Source organism: Squalius cephalus (genome assembly GCF_949319135.1).
Source record: "Squalius cephalus genome assembly, chromosome: 9".
Lineage (NCBI taxonomy): Eukaryota > Metazoa > Chordata > Actinopteri > Cypriniformes > Leuciscidae > Squalius > Squalius cephalus.
The window spans coordinates 40,653,239-40,672,612 of NC_137130.1; the positions used below are offsets into that span (position 1 = coordinate 40,653,239).

General features: G+C 41.9%; 1 protein-coding gene across 2 annotated transcripts in view; it reads left to right on the forward strand.

The window, feature by feature from the left end:
• LOC307164966 (uncharacterized protein) overlaps positions 1–17,633 on the forward strand; it is a 215,302-nt gene extending 197,669 nt beyond the window's left edge. Inside the window, exons 1-3 of one of the 2 annotated variants that reach the window (XM_079882211.1) lie at positions 2,599–2,676; positions 3,307–3,439; positions 16,332–17,633. In XM_079882211.1, the coding sequence (XP_079738337.1) occupies positions 3,355–3,439; positions 16,332–17,569 (1,323 nt within the window). In that variant the 5' untranslated portion in view covers positions 2,599–2,676; positions 3,307–3,354 and the 3' untranslated portion in view covers positions 17,570–17,633. Of the gene's footprint in view, positions 1–2,598; positions 2,677–3,306; positions 3,440–16,331 lie in introns of those variants that run through there. The other variant, XM_079882212.1, reaches the window with a different exon arrangement.
• The last annotated feature ends 1,741 nt before the right edge of the window (positions 17,634–19,374 follow it).

A 19,374-nucleotide genomic window follows, 5' to 3' on the forward strand; every position in this document is an offset into this window, starting at 1 on the left:
TGTATTGTTTTATGTGAATGATTAGGCAGGATGATTTTCACATCATTTTGAAGAAAAAACTCTAGGCGACAAAATGCATTATTCATTAGTCTTGTGGACACATATTTAGTATGTGTTTTGTGGCCTTATTTCAGAAACTTTAATTTTTAGTTTTTTTTTAATAACCATGCATAAACATTATGGGCCCTATCTTGCACCCAGCGCAATTGACTTTGTACACCGACGCATGTTTCATTCCTATTTTGCACCCGCGCAAAGCGCGCTTTTCCCTCCACAGAAGCACGTCGCTAAACTAGGGAATGAACTTGCGCTCCCTGGGCGGTTCAGCGCAAAAAAGGAGGCGTGTTCCGGCGCAAACGTTCCTTTATGATATTTTGCAGGTTTAGAAAACAATTGCGCCACTAACCAGGAAAAAATAGTTTAAAGTCAGTGGCGTGTTGCGCATGTTATTCATATGCTATTTTAAGGGCGCATGCTTGGCCATAATCAATGTAGCGTGTGCACAACGCGCATACACTTTGATTCTCTCATCTACACAGAAGCAGCAGTTTTCATTTTTGCAAATCATACATTATTACGATAGATAGATAGACAATTTATTATAAAAGCATACATCTAGCTTACACATTTACCCAAATTATCATACGCCTTTTTAAAGGGATAGTTCACTTTGAAATTAAATTTTGGTATGTTTTAGCTTACCTCAAGGGCATCCAAGATGTAGGTGTCTTTTTTTCCGCAGTAGTTTCAATTTTGATATTTTTAGGTCAAACCGTTCTTGTCTGTCAGTCATTTCATGCAGGTCTATGGATCCTGTCTCAAAGAGCATGCACAAAGTTCAAATTAAAACAATTCCCCATCGTCCAAATGAAACAATTCCCCATCGTAAGTACACATTGATGGCCTAAGACACGAAACGAGCGGTTTGTGTGAGAAAACGAACAGTATTTATATAGTTTTTAGCTCTTATAACACAGCCGCGTCCAAATGATCTGAGGGCTCGGGCGGGTATAGATATATACACTAGATGTCGCCTTGGCTACGGTTTCGTTCCAATGAACTGCAGTAGCGAAGGCGACATCTAGTGTATATATCTATACCCGCCCGCGGACGGGTATAGATATATACACTAGATTTCGCTTGGCTACGGTTTCGTTCCAATGAACTGCAGTAGCCAAGGCGACGTCTAGTGTATATATCTATACCCGCCCGAGCCCTCAGATCATTTGAACGCGGCTGTGTTATAAGAGCTAAAAACGATATAAATACTGTTCGTTTTCTCACACAAACCACTCGTTTCGTGTCTTAGGCCATCAATGTGTACTTACGATGGGGAATTGTTTAATTTGGACGATGGGGAATTGTTTTAATTTGAACTTTGTGCATGCTCTTTGAGACAGTATCCATAGACCTGCATGAAATGACTGACAGACAAGAACGGTTTGACCTAAAAATATCAAAATTGAAACTACTGCGGAAAAAAAGACACCTACATCTTGGATGCCCTTGAGGTAAGCTAAAACATATCAAAATTTAATTTCAAAGTGAACTATCCCTTTAACTAAAGTTAATTTGGGTGGGTTTCTCCATCCCCAACGTCCCTGACGAGAGCGTTGCTCTCCTTGGCTGTGAACCGCTCCTGGCGCGCGCCTGGCAAATCCGCCGTTATAATAGGAATCCGCTTTAGAACAAGCGCGCCTGCTCTTAAAGGGAATGTGAGATGACGCTCTGATTGGTTTATTTCACGTTACGCCCAAACCACACCTATGAATAATGAAGCTACTTCAGACCAACTCATTTTAGATTTGCGCCTGGCGCAAGAGTCATTTATCCCGCCGGGAAAATAGCAACAGCGCCAAGACCCGCCCACAAAGTTACTTGCGTTTCAGATCGTTAAAATAGGGCCCTATATTCTAAAAAATACAAACATGTACATACATGTTGCTCACATATTATGGTAGCCCTCTTTGTGCTAATTAATTAATATGTTTATAAGCAACTGAAAAAAGCACAAATGTCAGGGCATCTCAAGGACCCCAAAAACACCTTAGACCCCAGAGGGTTAAGGCAAAAAGCCTTTTGTTTGAACAAATATGTATTTGTATTATGTAATTCTACTTACTGTTTTTAAAGAAAATTATTTTTTTTTAAGTATTGACACTTCAATACATTTTCATTGACACTTTATTTATTGCTGACTTTATGAAATCATTGTCATGCCTAACAGGATGGACATCTGTCACAGACAAAGATAAATATGTTTATTATAGAACACCAGAAAAGACAAACACAGCGAACCACAATGACCAGGTGACATGCAGGATTATGGATTTTTTGTCAATACTTTTTAGCATTAGCATTAACCTTAACATTTGTATTGCTTTTTATTCTATTTTATTTTTCTTCTACTGATTTTTGTGAAATATATTCCAATGCTGACACATATGAACTGTGCTTTAAGGACTCATACAGTCTTTTTAACAAGTTATTAGTAATTCTTAATCTTTTTCATCACATGATTGGACAACATGTATTAAAATATATATTTCACCATGAATTCCCATGACATCTGTGGATTGGTCAGAAGATTGAATAGGACTTTTATTTTGGTCTGGCGATATGACATCATAAAGCTGCGCCGTGCTCCTGCAACTGTTATGGTTAGACTGAAGAAAGGTTTGTGGTTTTAAGCATTTAAAGTGTTTAAATCGATAATCGTCGATTTTTATCTGATAAAATCTTCTATCGATATGATAGTTTTTACAAGAGTTTTCTGACCATGTATTATTGAACATATCCTTGTAATATGCTTAATGTAGCCTAAGAATATTCAGTTTTTTGTGATTAAAGCGTATTCACACAACAAAAGTAATAGTAACGTCTCATTTCGCGCACTATATCGTGTATCAGTTTATTGTAAACACGAATTCAGTTTTGGAAAGTGGTGATGGAGAAATGGAGTCATTTGAATCTAATGCTTTGCTAAATGACTCACTGATTCAAATTTTTATCACTGATAAATTTAATAAATCGCAAATGTTTTTATGACAACATAATCTGTTAAATCTACAAATAATCAAATATGAAGTGTGTGTATAATTTGTTATTTTATTATATTGTAGTGCTTGTTTTGAGTGATTTTTGTCCATTAAGTCCATTAACTCTCCCTCTGACTGACTCCCTCACCAGTGCGCTGAACTACTGAACTAGAACTGATTGAGACGTACTCAGAGATTTACTGTGGATTTATTTTTCTTTCTGTTAATTATTCTCATCTTAAACATGACAAATTGTCCAAACACACAGGAAAACTCCTGGAGAAGCATCTGAGATCCACGTGACACTATTATAAAGATGGCGTTTATTAAACAGGAGAGTGAAGACATAAAGATTGAAAAAGTGTTCAGCGTGAAACATGAAGAAACTGAGGAACAAACAGGTTAGTTTCACTCGGTCCTTATTAAAATGATCTACAGAAATTAATGATATTTTTGAAGAATGTTGTCATATGAGTTTCCTGAATTAAAATGAATTAAAGTGAATTAAAATGAATTTTATACAAGTTTCACTTGTAATGTAACCAGGTCCAGGCTGGGCCAGTTTGTTTTTGTTGCCGTTTGTGGAGCCTGGGCTGTCTACAAAGACCGTGTTTTTTACAGTGTGTTCAGGGGACAGGCAGCTAGCGGATAGTGAGGAGATGTTTGCTGTATGTGACAAAAAATGTTTCGGCCTAAAAAACGTGTGACATCGCTTAGAGCACCTTTAAGTTCAAAAGCACTCTGATTCATTGTTTTGGGAGCAGTAAGTAGTAAAAAAAAGTTTGGAAAAAGTGTATCTGACATTATGGATTCACGATACAATGGCCACCATATCTGTATCACCTAATAAATGTTCATTTTTAATATTATCGTTGTCGATCCGATAAGAAAATTTGGCCGATATATTAAAGCCGATAAATAATTAATTATTTCGTTCAGCTGAAACGCTTCAGAGCAGGGCTGGACGATACAGTGCTTAGCATAAGTGAACACACCCATGCTAAAGTTGATTAAAAAGAGGAATAAAAAATTATCTTTTGCCTTAATTAAAAAAATGAGGAAAACTCCGACCTTGGACACCAATTTTTTGTGAATGAATAATGTATCGTAAATAAATAAATGTTCTTCCTGAAAATACAGGGTGCATAAGTCAGGACACCCCTATGTTAAAGCTGCCGTCGGCAACATTTTTTTGATCAAATTCAGTGAAATTGACACTATAATCCGACAGAACAACATAAATAAGGTGGTTTTAGAAAAAAACCCGAGCTTCTAACTCCACCTGGAGCGTGTTATTTGTTTTGCAAAAATCCACCGCTCCCGTCTCATCGGGTCCAATCAGCGCAGGGGGGTGTGCGATCTGACTGTCAATCACAGTTCGTGCACGCGCCACAGATCCCCCCTCCCTCGCGCAGACGCGCACATTACAATATCACATGCACACGACACGCCTGAAGTTCGCCTGAAGATTGTACGAAGCGTGATGGCGGAGAGAAAATCTACTAACAAGCTTCCAATTCCTCGGTTATTGCTATCTATGGATAGATTAGCCAGGGCAGCCTACCTCCGAGTCCATGGTGTTGATCGATGCTGAAGAGACGCGCGCGTTCACAGAAAATCAGGTACACACGCACTGACGATGGGCGGGTGCTCGTTGGTAGTGGGGGAGGGGCATGAGAGTTGTAAACATTCAAAATTTTGGCTAAGTCCACTCAATCTGCCAGACTTGCCGACTGCAGCTTTAAATTCCCATAGAGGCAGGCAGATTTTTATTTTTAAAGGCCAGTTATTTCATGGATCCAGGATATTATGCATCCTGATAAAGTTCCCTTGGCCTTTGGAATTAAAATAGCCCCACATAATCACAGACCCTTCACTATACCTTAGGGCTGAACGATTAATCGCACTTAAATCGAGATGGCTTATCGCGATTTTAAAATTGCAAAGGCTGCGATTATTTTTTTTATGCGCTGCTTGTCATTGATGTACGGCTCTGTAAACGCTGCTCCATCTGAAAGCACTGAGAGTTTGAGTCACTTATAACGTGCATTTGAAAAAGCAACATGCGTCAAACATCTTTCCAAAACATGAGAAACATTTATGAACCTCTTGTGCAACAACAGACAACATTTAATAACATGCTTTTACTCCAAACTCACTTCATAACGACAGTTGAGCATCCTTCTGTGACATGATGTGCCTTCTTACACAGAATAAGGCAGTCGTGTGTCTATAAGTCATGTTTAATCAAAGCGTTTCAATCTTCTGTTTATTCAGCTACAGCGATCGGGATTTCCTGGAATGATCCGCATTATTGTACTTCTGCGGCGGGGCATATTTATCGTGTTTGCATGAGAGCGCCCTCTGGCGTTTAGATGGAGCAGTATTTACTACCAATCAGCCGCACTCCACTGACAAGCTGCGCATAAGATAATCGCAGCCTTTGCCAAATTGCGTGCGGTTTTATTGCGATTAATCGTTCAGCCCTACCATACCTAGAGATTGGCATGGTTTTATTACAGTTAGCCTAATAGCTGGTTTGATTTGCTTTGGTAGATGATCTTATGGAAAGTACCCCATGCCAATCTCTAGGTATGGTGAATGTGGGGCTATTTTAATTCCGTTAGAAGCGTACCAGGCCGACCCGCTGAAGGATTTGGACCAGGGTCAGGGTCTCTCCCCGCTGCCGCGATCGGCACCTTGATATCCACCTTGAATTTATATTTATATCTCACTTTAGAGAGTTGTTAGAAATGAGACTATAGCTCTGAACTTCAGACTGGCTTAGGCATGTGTAATAGGAGTTTTTGGAGGCGATCTGCTTGAAGCATCCTCGCCCCGAGCCCCTCAGGATCTGAGTGTAGGTTCATTAGAGCTAGAGCCCATCAGTTCATCTTCTGTAAGGGCTAGTTTTGGAGCTGGACACAATTATTCACATATACATTCGGTGGGTTAGTATTCGATTTAAAATTTTGGGATTTGAATATTCATTTTGTTTTGTTTTTTCCGTACACCTGGCATCCCCCTCGAAACGGTTCTTATTGCGCTTGAACATGTTTACAGTATAAAATCGGGCGAAATAGAATACTCTTTTTGTTTTTCTTTTTTTTTGTTTTTCTTTTTTTTACAATACTCTTATTAGCCTTTTTGTATATCGCCATTTTAAAAAGGATGGACTATTGATGAAATCTAGACTTGTTATTCTTAATATATTTGCTGCTTCTTGGCCTACTAAAGTGTTCCCTGCAACTGGAGTATTCTGTCTAGAGTGGACAACTGCATGAGCTTGTATGGACAGAAGTGCGTGCCTGAGCTTGTATTTCGGTAAGCTGTGTTGCTTTGACATTGTGGGAAATAGAATAATATCAACTAAATGTATTAGCCTTTTTTTTACCCATTATTATCAATCTGAATTAATCTAGGAGCTTGTTAAAACTCAAATGTGAGATTTTACTGGGACGTCACGTTTATTGAAATGTGAACGTTTATTGAAATGTTACATTCTTCTATTTAGCCTATTACAGTTTGTTTAATTATTTAAGGGAATTCATCAGCCTATAAAACATTTTTTAAAAATTCAGTAAATATTGGTAACCTAAATAATATAAGAAAGTTACATATTATTTAAAAAACATTTGTTTTACGTCAAAGATGGGTCATATATCGTACCGCTCTGCACTGTGAGAGGGATGAGGGACACAAGCAGGAAAGAGACAGTCATAGGCGTAATTTACGGGTGGGACACCACTACTGTCCCCACCACTTTTTGAAACATCTTGCGTCACGGATGTACCTAATACAAATAAATAAAACACAAATAAAACTGCGGTCTTCCGACCTTTTACTATCGTGTCAAATGATTTTGATTAACATGCTTGAGGGAGAGAGAGCAAGACAGCGCTCGACGTGTTATTTGAAGAAGTTAGTGTGCGTGCGCGGCCGGGGCTCTCTTTCTATTCTACATCACTCGCCGATCAAATAAGGCTTTGACGGGACAAAAATTTGCTTTGGCGGCCACCAAAAAAATGTCAATGCAGGAAAACCGCTGACAAGGCTCGTGAATATTGGCTGCACTGTTTCTTCCCTTGCTCTACGTTGACTTTATTAGTTCCAGCTTCAACGTCACCACCTTTTTTTAAATATTTGTTTGCGTACTGAACTTCAAATCAAATGACATCAAATTTTGATCAGTGGCCAAACCATTTTTGTGTTGGGGGTGTTTTTTTTTTTACCACTATTTCAAGGACAATTAGGAAGAAAGAAATAAAAAGCTTTTATGTAACTCAAATATTACATTTTTTATTCACAAATAGGCCTATTTTAAAATGTTTTAAAAAAGTATTCTATAATTTAATGAGGGCCCAGTCCAACCCCCCCCCCCCTTCACAGTCACAGTTATGCTCGCACACTGTTAAACGAGCTCTCGGACACACTCTGTCTCTGTCACGCACTGTTAAAAATAATGTGATATAATTTTATTGCTATGTCATTCAAGGTTGATAAGCACCATTTTTATCTCCTTAAAACAAAATTACAATGATAAAATAAAATAAAAAATAAATCAATTTCCCAGGGGAAAACTGATTGAATCCAGGCAATAATTAAGGAGAATTAGCAAATATGACTAAAACGTCCAGGTGGACACTTTCAAAATGGCAATTAAGAAATTAACCGATGACTTGATCCCTCGGATGTACACATTGCAAAACATAACACAGAATTTAGCAGTCAAAACTGATTCATTGTTGATTCCAACCTTTTCCACAGCTGTCAGGGTCGAGTAGAGTGCAGTCTGGACGGTGTAAAAGTTGCAGATGTCTGGTTAGGCCAGTGTGCATGTGACCCTGGACAGGAGTCGTCCCAAATTTTATTTCAATTCAAGTCATTCAACTGTGCTCTCAGAGTTAGTTATATTTATTAAGAGCCATCGAGTCATCTCCCACCAAAAGTGTAATCCACGTTTTCAGAGTTGCTCACTATCTCACTCTTTACTGTAGATACAGCTTACTGTATATTTATGCCACTTTGCTCTGGATCGGCATATACGACAGCATGTTCCAGGTCCTGCCAATCCAGCAACTTCGCACAGCCATTGAAGAGCAGTGGACCAACATTCCACAAAAGTGTTGCGTTTATAAATTTGTTCAGTGTATAACTGCTTTTGACAGCACCTCACGTCACAAACTCAGCTTCTTGTTCTTCTCACCGGAACACACACAGCAGTGGAGCGGCACGTTCACAATAACAGCTTGAGTTTTGGTTCGCTGAAGAGGTGCTTTTCTATGGCAAGCAACTTCTATGTTAGGCTTGTTCCAACTAAGTCAAAGGTCTGAAGAAGAATGATTCAGTGTAATTGCCATTCGATGTCGCTTTATTAAAGCAAAGCGCTAACCGCTATTCACGCACTTGAACGCCATTCCAACGGCTGTTTTTTTTTCTTCTTTTTTTCTGCTGATCTCCCGCACACCCCCCATCCCCCCCATCCCCCCCCCTCCCCCCCCTCCCCCCCTGCAGTATCCTTGCGCCCACTGGGGTAAATGCTGGAAATGATTGATTGAAAATGTTGCACATTTTAAGGTTTTCAACACTGGCGCAATCTCTGCCATTTTCTGCTAGCATTCATCTCAGATATCAAGGGTTCTGGGGTCCGTTCTTTGTACGTTGCTAACTCAGTTAGCTGGATTTGATTGTTGACGATTTTGCATGATCTTGGGATTGTTTGTTTTTTCGCCGCTCATCCTGGACTTGCTGTCATAGCAACATGTGCGTAAGCTTAAACCTGCTCAGGAGCTTATTTCATGTAAACAGGATTAGATTGCGGCTTTATAAGTGGAGGTGATACGGGAAGTCCTTTAGTGCAGCGCGATAGTGTACTTTTTGAGAGATATCGTTTTTCTCACATTAAATGTTCGACTCGTCGGAGTCGGGCTTTAATAACAGCACAAACCGTGTGCATTGCCCTGAGATTCTTTGCGAATGGTACTTTCCTTTACACTATTGGAGATGTGGAGAACTTGGTAAAAAGGCTGTGTGTCATGACATTCGCAAAGTTTACCTGGCGCTCAAGCAGTTTTTAGGGGTTTTGTGCTGACGATGCAGAGGGGTCCTCAACAATGTGGATGCTCCGCCCACCTTCTCACCATGGAATACCATCACATAGACACCATATCCAAGTAGCTCTTGCAATTCCTGCTTGTAGCAAAGCATCTTTGATGTTTATCTCACCTTTACTGTCGTGACCATGGGGAAAGGCCCACTGGTGGTGGGGGAAGACCCACGGACATCCGTGAGAGAACGGACGACAGTCGGAAAGACGGCACGCAATAGTGTTAGGGCTAGCCCCCCGAAGCACTGCACAAACAAGCTACAAGTACTAAACAAAGAGAATACCCCCAGGCAGGCCGAGGAGGGGGGGGAGGATAATCTGCCATTAAGGATGGTCCAAACTGGTAAAGACCCAGACTATGGCACAAGGACTACGGAATTGGATGCAGTAAGACAGGAGGACAAGGATAACAGAAGATGTAACATCTGTGGCAGAGTATTCAAGAATGACCGTGGTGTTAAAATTCACCAAGGCAAGACCAAGTGCAAAAAGCAGCTGCAGCAACGCGAAGCACCTGGCAATACCCAGAGAGTCATCTCTGAGTATATCACAGTTGCTTGTCAGTCGGAGGAGGACCGGAACCAGGAGGCACACCACAGTGCTCCGGACCTCTCTGCTCAACCTGCTCAGAGCACAAGAGGAGGGGGTGAATCTGAAATGCTAGAGGACTTTGAGAGGAAACCACGCTTAAAGTTACCATCAGCAACAGACCGCAGATGGGCGCTGCTGGATAGAGACCTGGACATCACCCTGGACAATACCCTCAAGGGAGATGTGACCAAGAAGATCAAAACCATGGTAAAAACTGTCTTTCATGCATGTCTGGACACCTTTGGTGTAAAGGAATGCAATGTTATTAGACCACCAGCCGGTCCAAGCAGGAGGCAGCGCCATATCAAAGAATTACGGGAGCAACTGAGAACACTCAGGAAAAGATGGCAGAAGGCGAATGATGAGGAGAAACCAGCGCTAAACCAGATACGGGTGGAGGTGCGGAAAAACTTAATTCTTCTCCGCAAAGCAGAGTCACTCCGGAAGAAACAGAGAGAAAAGCGTTGTAAGAGGAAAGCCTTTTTTAACAACCCCCTTCGAGTTTACAGCTGACCTTCTAGGAAAGCCTAAGAGCGGGCAACTTAGGTGTTCGAAGGAGGATGTGGAGAAGAGCGTGGCAGCATCGCATGCTGACTCCTGTAGAGACACCCCACTGGGGGAATGCCCATTCCAGCTGCCAAGGCCTATGCCACACTTTCCATTCAGCATGGCAGACTTCACCATGGATGAAGTGAGGTCAGTTGTGGAAAAAGCTCGAGCAGGATCCACTCCAGGACCATCAGGCACAACGTACAAGATCTATAAAAACTGCCCACTGCTATTGAAGAGGTTAGCTAAGCTCTTGCGGACGCTCTGGAAAAAAAGGCAGGAACCTAAGCTCTGGACACTCGCTGAGGGCTGCTTTGTACCTAAAGGACAGAACTCTACAGGACTCGGGGAGTTCAGAGAGATCTCCCTATTGGACGTTGAGGGGAAAATATTCTGGTCCATTGTTGCTAAAAGGCTTACATCGTATCTTCTCAACAACGAGTACATCGGCCCCAGTGTACAAAAAGGAGGAGTTCCAGGATATTCTGGATGCCTGGAACATACATCAGTGATCAGCCAGATCATCAAAGAAGCAAAGAGTAATAAAAACACACTCACTGTAGTCTGGCTAGATCTTGCCAAAGCCTACCCGAGTGTACCTCATCAGTTGAACCAAAGGGCTTTGGAACACTACCAAGTACCAACAGAGGTGGTTAAGATGGTGATGTCACACATGGATTAACTGAAAATGAGGTTCACAGTGGGAAACTTTACCACCAAATGGCAAAGGCTGGAGAAGGGCATCATGGCAGGATGCACTATTTCAGTGGTCCTGTTCGTGGCTGCCATGAATCTTCTTCTGAAAGCAGGAGAGATACAGTGTAGAGGTCCTAAAGCAGACAACGGCACAAGACATCCTGCTAGGGATGGCTCGATACCACAATTTTGGCTTCGGTGTGATACCCCATTGGTTCTAGCATGTCATGCAAGCACATTTGAGCTTTTGTGTTTACCGTATCTTATTTCATTGATAAGCAGTTATGTAGGCTATGTGCGCTGATCAGTGTTGAGAATAAAAGTCTAAATTAAATCAGTTGAATGATGGACTCACCTGTCGATCTCTGAACTCCTTGAATAAGTCAGGATGAGCTAGAGACAAATGCTTAGCCAGATTTGAAGTGTTGCCTCCCGTTGCGACACATGATTTCAAACAGCGTTTGCATAGTGGTGCATTCACGTCTGTAGCTTCACCTTTTTCATTACCTCTGTAGGCAAAGTAATGCCGTATTTCACTCCTACTGCCTTCTATATTGATTAATTGCGGGCGTGTAGAATTAGCTTGATCAGTTCGATCCATCTTGTTTCTCCGTAGTCACTTTTTGCCGGTTTCAAGTGACCCGCGTCTGTTTGGGTAACGCACTGCCGCCTAGCGGTGAACTTCGAAACTGCAGTGCATCAAATGCCGGATTGAGCAAAATTATGATATTGTACCATTTGAAATATAATATATACCGGTATTTTTGCAGTACCGGTATACCGCACATCCCTACATCCTGCCTGTCGGGCTTTCATGGATGATGTGACTGTGATGACCCCAGCAATTCAAGGAACACAGTGGATCCTAAGTGCACTGGAAAAGATGGCGACATGGGCACGGATGCAATTTAAACTAGAGAAATCCAGGAGCTTAAGTATCCACAAAGGAAAGTTGATGAGAAACACCTTCAGCATCCAAGACTCAGAGATCCCAGTAATCCAAGACCAAGGGATCCGTTGTCTTGGAAAAAACTATGACCACTCCCTGAAGGACATCGGCAATCTCAAAGACACCAAAGTCCAACTGAACATCTGGCTTAAGGCAATTGACACCAGCCAGTTGCTTGGGAGGTTCAAGGTATGGTGCTTTCAGTATGGCATTATACCCAGACTGCAATGGCCCTTCCTGCTTTATGACTTTCCTATGACACAAGTGGAAGCAATGGAGAGGATGTGCAGTAAGTTTGTGCGGAAATGGCTGGGTGTTCCCCCTTCCTTCAGCTCAGTGAACCTGTACAGCAAGACCTCCAAGCTCCGCTTGCCTGTTTCATCAGTAGCTGAAGAATACAAGGCCACCCAGGCAAGAGCAGTCAGCACGCTGCTCCTGTCAAAGGATGGGAAAGTCCAGCACACTAGCAGGTCTATCAGGTGCGGCAGGAAGTGGAAGCCCCAAGAAGCGGTGTCGGAAGCTGAAGCACACTGGAAACATCATGAGATTGTCTGAGTGGTCTGCCAAGCCCGCCTGGGACTTGGACATTACAACACCAAGAGGTGGAGCAAGGCTAACACCAAAGGCAAGAGAGAACTTGTGGTGCAGAGGGTCCGAGAGGCAGAAGAAGAACACCGCCGTGTGAAAGCGGTAGGGCTGGCCTCTCAGGGGCAGTGGATGCAGTGGTATCAGGCACTCGAGCGATCACTGTCCTGGAAGGAACTCTGGGAAACCGACCAAGACAAGCTGTCTTTCTTACTACGTGCTGTGACTGACCTCTTGCCAACCCCAAATAATTTAAAGATCTGGGGCAAGGAAGAAGATCCATCATGCAACACTGTGGAGCAGTGCTATGTACACTGAACCATATCTTGACGGCATGCCCCAAAGCACTGGGAGATAAGCGATACAGGTGGAGACACGACAAGGTCCTGACAGAAGTCGCCAAATGGGTGGATCTGCAGAGGGTCAAAGCCAACAACAATCTGGCACCACTGTCTCCAAAATTCTGCAACTTCCAGCGTGAAGGCAACCATACTCCCACGGTAAAGGCAACTGCCAAGCACCCGCCATCCATTCTACAGCGTGCTTTTGACTGGGAGATGCAAGTGGACCTGGGAAGTAGGCTTGTCTTCCCACAAGACATTGCAGCGACCTCACTCCGTCCGGATCTGGTCCTGATTTCCAGGAGCAACAAGACCATCTTAATAGCTGAACTTACAGTGCCATGGGAGAACAGGCTAGCTATCTCGCATAATCAAGAAGGCTAAGTACCAGGACTTTACTGATGAGGCTCTTATCAAAGGATGGCACGCAACTATGTTTCCCATCAAAGTCGGCTGTCGTGGTTTCCCAGCAACATCTTTGCGCTATTTCCTACAGAAGGTTGGCCTGGATCCAAAAACATCTGAAGAAAGCCACCAGGGAGATAGCTTTGGCAGCCGAGACTAGCTCAAGATGGTTGTGGCTGAAGAGAGCCCACAGTTGGAACCCCTCTGCAGGCAAAGGCTAAATGCTATTTGCTGCCCCACTCAGGTGAAGCGTACAGGTCAAGGGGCTAAACGCTAGTGAACCTGAGACACCTGCTGACGATGCAGAGGGGTCCTCAACAATGTGGATGCTCCGCCCACCTTCTCACCATGGAATGCCATCACATAGACACCATTTCCAAGTAGCTCTTGCAATTACTGCTTGTAGCAAAGCATCTTTGATGTTTATCACCTGTATATTTCCAAGATTGTAAAGCAGATTTTTTTTTTTTTTACCAGATAGGCTACATTATAATTTTTAATGAAGATTGTGCAATCATGACCATGCCAATAAGTATAACTTACAGTATATGCCCACCTGTCAACACATACCTCATGCAACACAAATAAAAAGGAAAAGTACAACACTGCCCACCTCTGTATCATTTCTCTATGCAGACTCTTTCTGTAGATGTTGATTCATATTGCAATCATAATAATAGGTACACGAGTACCTTCCTCCGTCCTTCGGATGAGACGTAAAACCGAGGTCCTGACTCTCTATGGTCATTAAAAAGTGTAACCCCGGTGTCCTGGCCACATTCCACCCATTGGCCCTTACCAATCATGACCTCCTAATAATCCCCATCCACTGAATTGGCTCTATCACTCTCTCTCCTCTCCACCTATAGCTGGTGTGTGGTGATTGTACTGTGGATGCTGCACACTGGTGGTGTTGAGGAGAGATTCCCTGATATGATTGTAAAGCGCTTTGGGTGTACAGTAGTAGATATGAAAGCGCTATATAAATGCCTCATTCCATTCCATTCCATTCCACGAGTATAAATTAAAGGAGTCATAACCTAGTCTTAATTTGGACACCTACTGCTGTATTATAGTCTTTCATGCCCTTCTAAAAAATAAAAGTGGAAAATAAAATAAAAACAGAGCTCCTAAAACCTTTATTTCTGAAGGCATTATTGTCTCGCGAGATCTGATGCGATGTTTTGGCTGTCGTGGACGTAGAGTCCATTCCCCGTGTTTACCTTGAAGCTAACGTTACATACAATAGCCGCATTAGTAGTTAGCTGCTGTTTGTTACACACAGTAGAGCAATAAAAACAGTCTTACCGTTTCAATTTCAGGCAAGTCCCGGATGGTTGGAATGGCACCTTTTTTCAAACGGAGCTTCGTGGCCAACTTCGCCTGATATTGGCCCAAATTTGTGAATGATTCCGGCGTAAAATGTTTAGCGCAGACACCGAACAATAAGCCAGTTGAAAGTGTTGCTGGGACAGCGTCATTAAAAATGAATTTTATCCACTGGTCCCTGATTGTTTGGTCCGTTTTTGGTATAGAAAACACATTCGCATGTTGTTTCTGGCGGTCAACCACAGAGCAACTCACGTGTGCACTCGGTTTCTCCATCTTTCGCGACTGAACTGAATATGAGGGGGAGAGGGGCAGGGCTTCCTGCAGCATAGGTCTGCGGTGTCCATATATGGTATATCCTGCCCCGTCTTGACGTCAAGACGGGGCTGAAATCAAAATCTCGTTTTTTAGTGCGCGTGCACGTGGGCTATTTTACAAACCCTGAGGTAAACAAACGCTTCACTTTTAAATATCGGCTTCCCGGCCAGTGTATAATCATTATGCAATCATAACATACATTGATTCTCGTGGAAAAGTGAAATTTGCAGGTTATGACTCCTTTAAGCAAAGTTATTATAGACTTACAGGTACTCCCTCCAAAGGACAGTCATCTCATTTTTCACGTTAAGCGTTTTAGAATGTCCTGAGGAAAGCCAACTTGTTAACGCTAGTTAATCAACTCAGCGGTTGCTGAGGAATGCAACTAAACCTAAATAATTTACAACTTTTATTACAATAGTGTATACAATTAAAATATGACAGTCCCAATCATGGCTTTTAATGTTTTGCATTGCTGTTTGATCGCGCACGCTGAAGCTGAAGAACTTTTCTAGCAGGTTGTTTAAATCAACGAAACACATCCTATGTGAGATTAATCAGATATTTATATTACATCAACTTTATATTATGTCTTATCTGCACAAAATGACGTGAATGCACAAGCGAACTTGACTGTGCTGGTCAGAACATGTAATCCCTGTTCTGGACACGCTATTCCCACAATAACGCGCTGAAATGGCAACTAAACCAAGATAATTCACAACGTTTTATTACAATAGTGTTCTCATTATAATGGCATGTATGGCGTTTTAATTAAACTTTCAAATTCCGCATAAACTTCGGCAATTAGGTCTTGCTCTGCTGTGCGCGCTCTTTTTCTCAGAAAAACTGTGCGCGCTCTTTGGCCATGGTGAGCAGCCAATAGCAATGTTGCTAATTAATGTTTCTACTATCAATACATATCCCATTTTAAACCAGCGCATGAACGTGCAGTTATCTCAGATAAAGCAATCCAGCGATACTAATCATAAACAAAAGGTTACCGTTCGGTCATACAGAACAAGAAGTCTTCCAAACACCTCACATGCTGAGTTTCATCTTGTTTTGCACAATTGAATGAGCTGGAGTTTCAGAAATTGCATTTGTTCTTGTTTTGCCTCCAGAGCCTTGCATGTAGGGGTGCTGTGATTGAAGTGCCTGACAACCTGCCCAGCTGTAATGATAACCCGATGCACAAACACATTAAAACTGTCATTAACCACCAGCTGCAGTGTATGCGCAAATCAGGCTACTGAGTCCCATTTCACCCATCCGGGAGAGTTTGCTGCCACAATGTTTGTGAATTATCATAAACACATGCAGACACTTTCCCAGTTAGTCATCAATTAGTTAAGCTGTGAGGTTGTCAGCTGTGTTTTGCCATTAAACTGGTGTTAACTTGTATTTGTCTTTTTTCACTTTAGACCTGATGCCACTGAAAGAGGAGAGTCAAGAAGTGAATAATATGCAAGATGAAAATCAGGATTTCAAGAATGAAGAGAAATCAATCATGAGGCTTCACACTGGAGAAAAGCCTTTTACTTGCTCTCATTGTGAACAGAGTTTCAATCAAAAACGAACCCTTAAAGACCACATGAGAATTCACACTGGAGAAAAGCCTTATACTTGCTCTCATTGTGAAAAGAGTTTCGCTCATAAACAAACCCTTAAAGACCACATGAGAATTCACACTGGAGAAAAGCCTTATACTTGCTCTCATTGTGAAAAGAGTTTCGCTCATAAACAAACCCTTAATTCCCACATAAGTCTTCACACTGGAGAAAAGCCTTATACTTGCTCTCATTGTGAACAGGGTTTTGCATATAAAAACACACTTAAAGTCCACATGAGAATTCACACTGGAGAAAAGCCTTATTCTTGCTCTCATTGTGGACAGAGTTTCAATCAAAAACAAAACCTTAATGTCCACATGAGAATTCACACTGGAGAGAGTCCTTTCACCTGCCAACAGTGTGGAAAGAGTTTCGCTCATAAACAAACCCTTAAAGACCACATGAGAATTCACACTGGAGAAAAGCCTTATACTTGCTCTCATTGTGGACAGAGTTATGCACTTAAAAGCAGCCTTAATTCCCACATGAGAATTCACACTGGAGAAAAGCCTTATACTTGCTCTCATTGTGAACAGCGTTTTGCATATAAAAACACACTTAATGTCCACATGAGAATTCACACTGGAGAAAAGCCTTATTCTTGCTCTCATTGTGGACAGAGTTTCAATCAAAAACAAAACCTTAATGTCCACATGAGAATTCACACTGGAGAGAGTCCTTTCACCTGCCAACAGTGTGGAAAGAGTTTCACTCAAAAACAAAGCCTTAATTCCCACATGAGAATTCACACTGGAGCAAAGGCTTATACTTGCTCTCATTGTGGACAGAGTTTTGCACATAAAAGCACCCTTAATTCCCACATTATCATTCACACTGGAGAGAAACAGTTTATTGGAAGAAAAAAAACTTTCACATGTGATCAGTGTGGAAAGAGTTTCACACGTAAAGTAACCCTTGACTGCCACATGAGACTTCACACTGGAGAGAAACGTTTCATCTGTAAACTGTGTGGCAAGAGTTTTTCACAAAAAGGAAATCTTAAGGCTCACACAAGTACTTGCACAGGAGAGAAACGGTTCACATGTTGAAAATGCTGTCTTTCTATAAAATGGCATAATGTAACTGAAACAAAAAAATAAAAAACTGAATGAAAGCACATTAAACAGCATTATTTGCTTCATTTTTAGTGAGAGAATGCATTGGTAATGTCTTCAATCTGGACTTGAATTTTGCTACTGTTGGGGCTCATCTGGTGACATCTGGAAGTTTGTTAGAGCTGCATGTGCCTCACCACTGATCCTGACTCACCGCTAATTGCATGATGGGGACCACTTTCAGATAGTATTTACTAAGGCTAGACGATTAATCGCAATAAAACCGCGATTTGGCAAAGGCTGCGATTATTTTATGCGCAGCTTGTCAGTGGAGTGCGGCTTATTGGTAGTAAATACTGCTCCATCTGAACGCCAGAGGGCGCTCTCATGCAAACACGATAAATATGCCCCGCCGCAGAAGTACAATAATGCGGATCATTCCAGGAAATCCCTATTGCTGTAGCTGAATAAACAGAAGATTGAAACGCTTTGATTAAACATGACTTATAGACACACGACTGCCTTATTCTGTGTAAGAAGGCACATCATGTCACAGAAGGATGCTCAACTGTCGTTATGAAGTGAGTTTGGAGTAAAAGCATGTTATTAAATGTTGTCTGTTGTTGCACAAGAGGTTCATAAATGCTTCTCATGTTTTGGAAAGATGTTTGACGCATGTTGCTTTTTCAAATGCACGTTGTAAGTGACTCAAACTCACAGTGCTTTCAGATGGAGCAGAGTTTACAGAGCCGTACATCAATGACAAGCTGCGCATGAAAAATAATCACGGCCTTTGCGATTTTAAAATCGCGATAAGCCATCTTGATTTAAGTGCGATTACATGTAAGTTGCGATTAATCGTTCAGCCCTAGTATTTACCCATTGCAAAATGCGTCCGGAGAGCAAAGAGATGAGATAAACGCTATGTTTGCTCAAATCTTGTGAAAGGGATGCGGAAGATTGTTCTCCATGTGATTCAACTTCACTGTATCCCACTGTGCATCAAAGAACACTATTGCCACGATTACACTCTCCTGACGCTCCCAGCTATTTGTCACTCACACTTAGCAGAGTGGAGTTGCCTGGCCACAGATCCAAAATGTCAATGTAGTGAACACCGAGCCACTTCATTGTGATGTGACTTGACATGAAGGCCAAGTATGGTAGGCTAGCCCATACTCAGAATTTGTTCTCTGCCTTTAAACCATACAAGTTATTCCACACACATTAGGAGTAATGAGTAGTGAACACACACACCCGGAGCACTCAGCCATTTGCTCTCCACGAGTGCCCCAATTATCACTCTTGCCTTGTGACATGGTGGTCCATCATGCTGGAAAATGCAAGGATCATCGTCAAATTGCTCCTGGGCAGAATTGACCCTTCGCAGGGAGTTTAATTGACAGGCGATCTGACCAATAATAATCTACCGAATACGCCATTTTTGTGTGATAAAGCAGTCAGGAGAGTTAGTAGATTAACATTGCAGGATTTGAACTTGAAAAATGGAGGGTACTGACATCTTTCCGCGGTTAAAACAACATTCCTTCTGATGTTCATTCATGTTTACTTGATGCTATAAATGAACTAGAAGGAAGAGATGATCGGTTCACGAGCAGCTTTAACTGAGGCTCTACAGCGATCTGTCAGACACATTAAAGAGCCACAAAACAGTATTTATTGTTTAAATTTCTTTAAAAAATGACCAAATTTGAAAGTTGAGACTTGAGTAACCTGGTCTGTCAGCGTGTTGTCAGTGTCCTCTCTGCTCCGCTATGTATTTTTTACTGCGTGTTAAC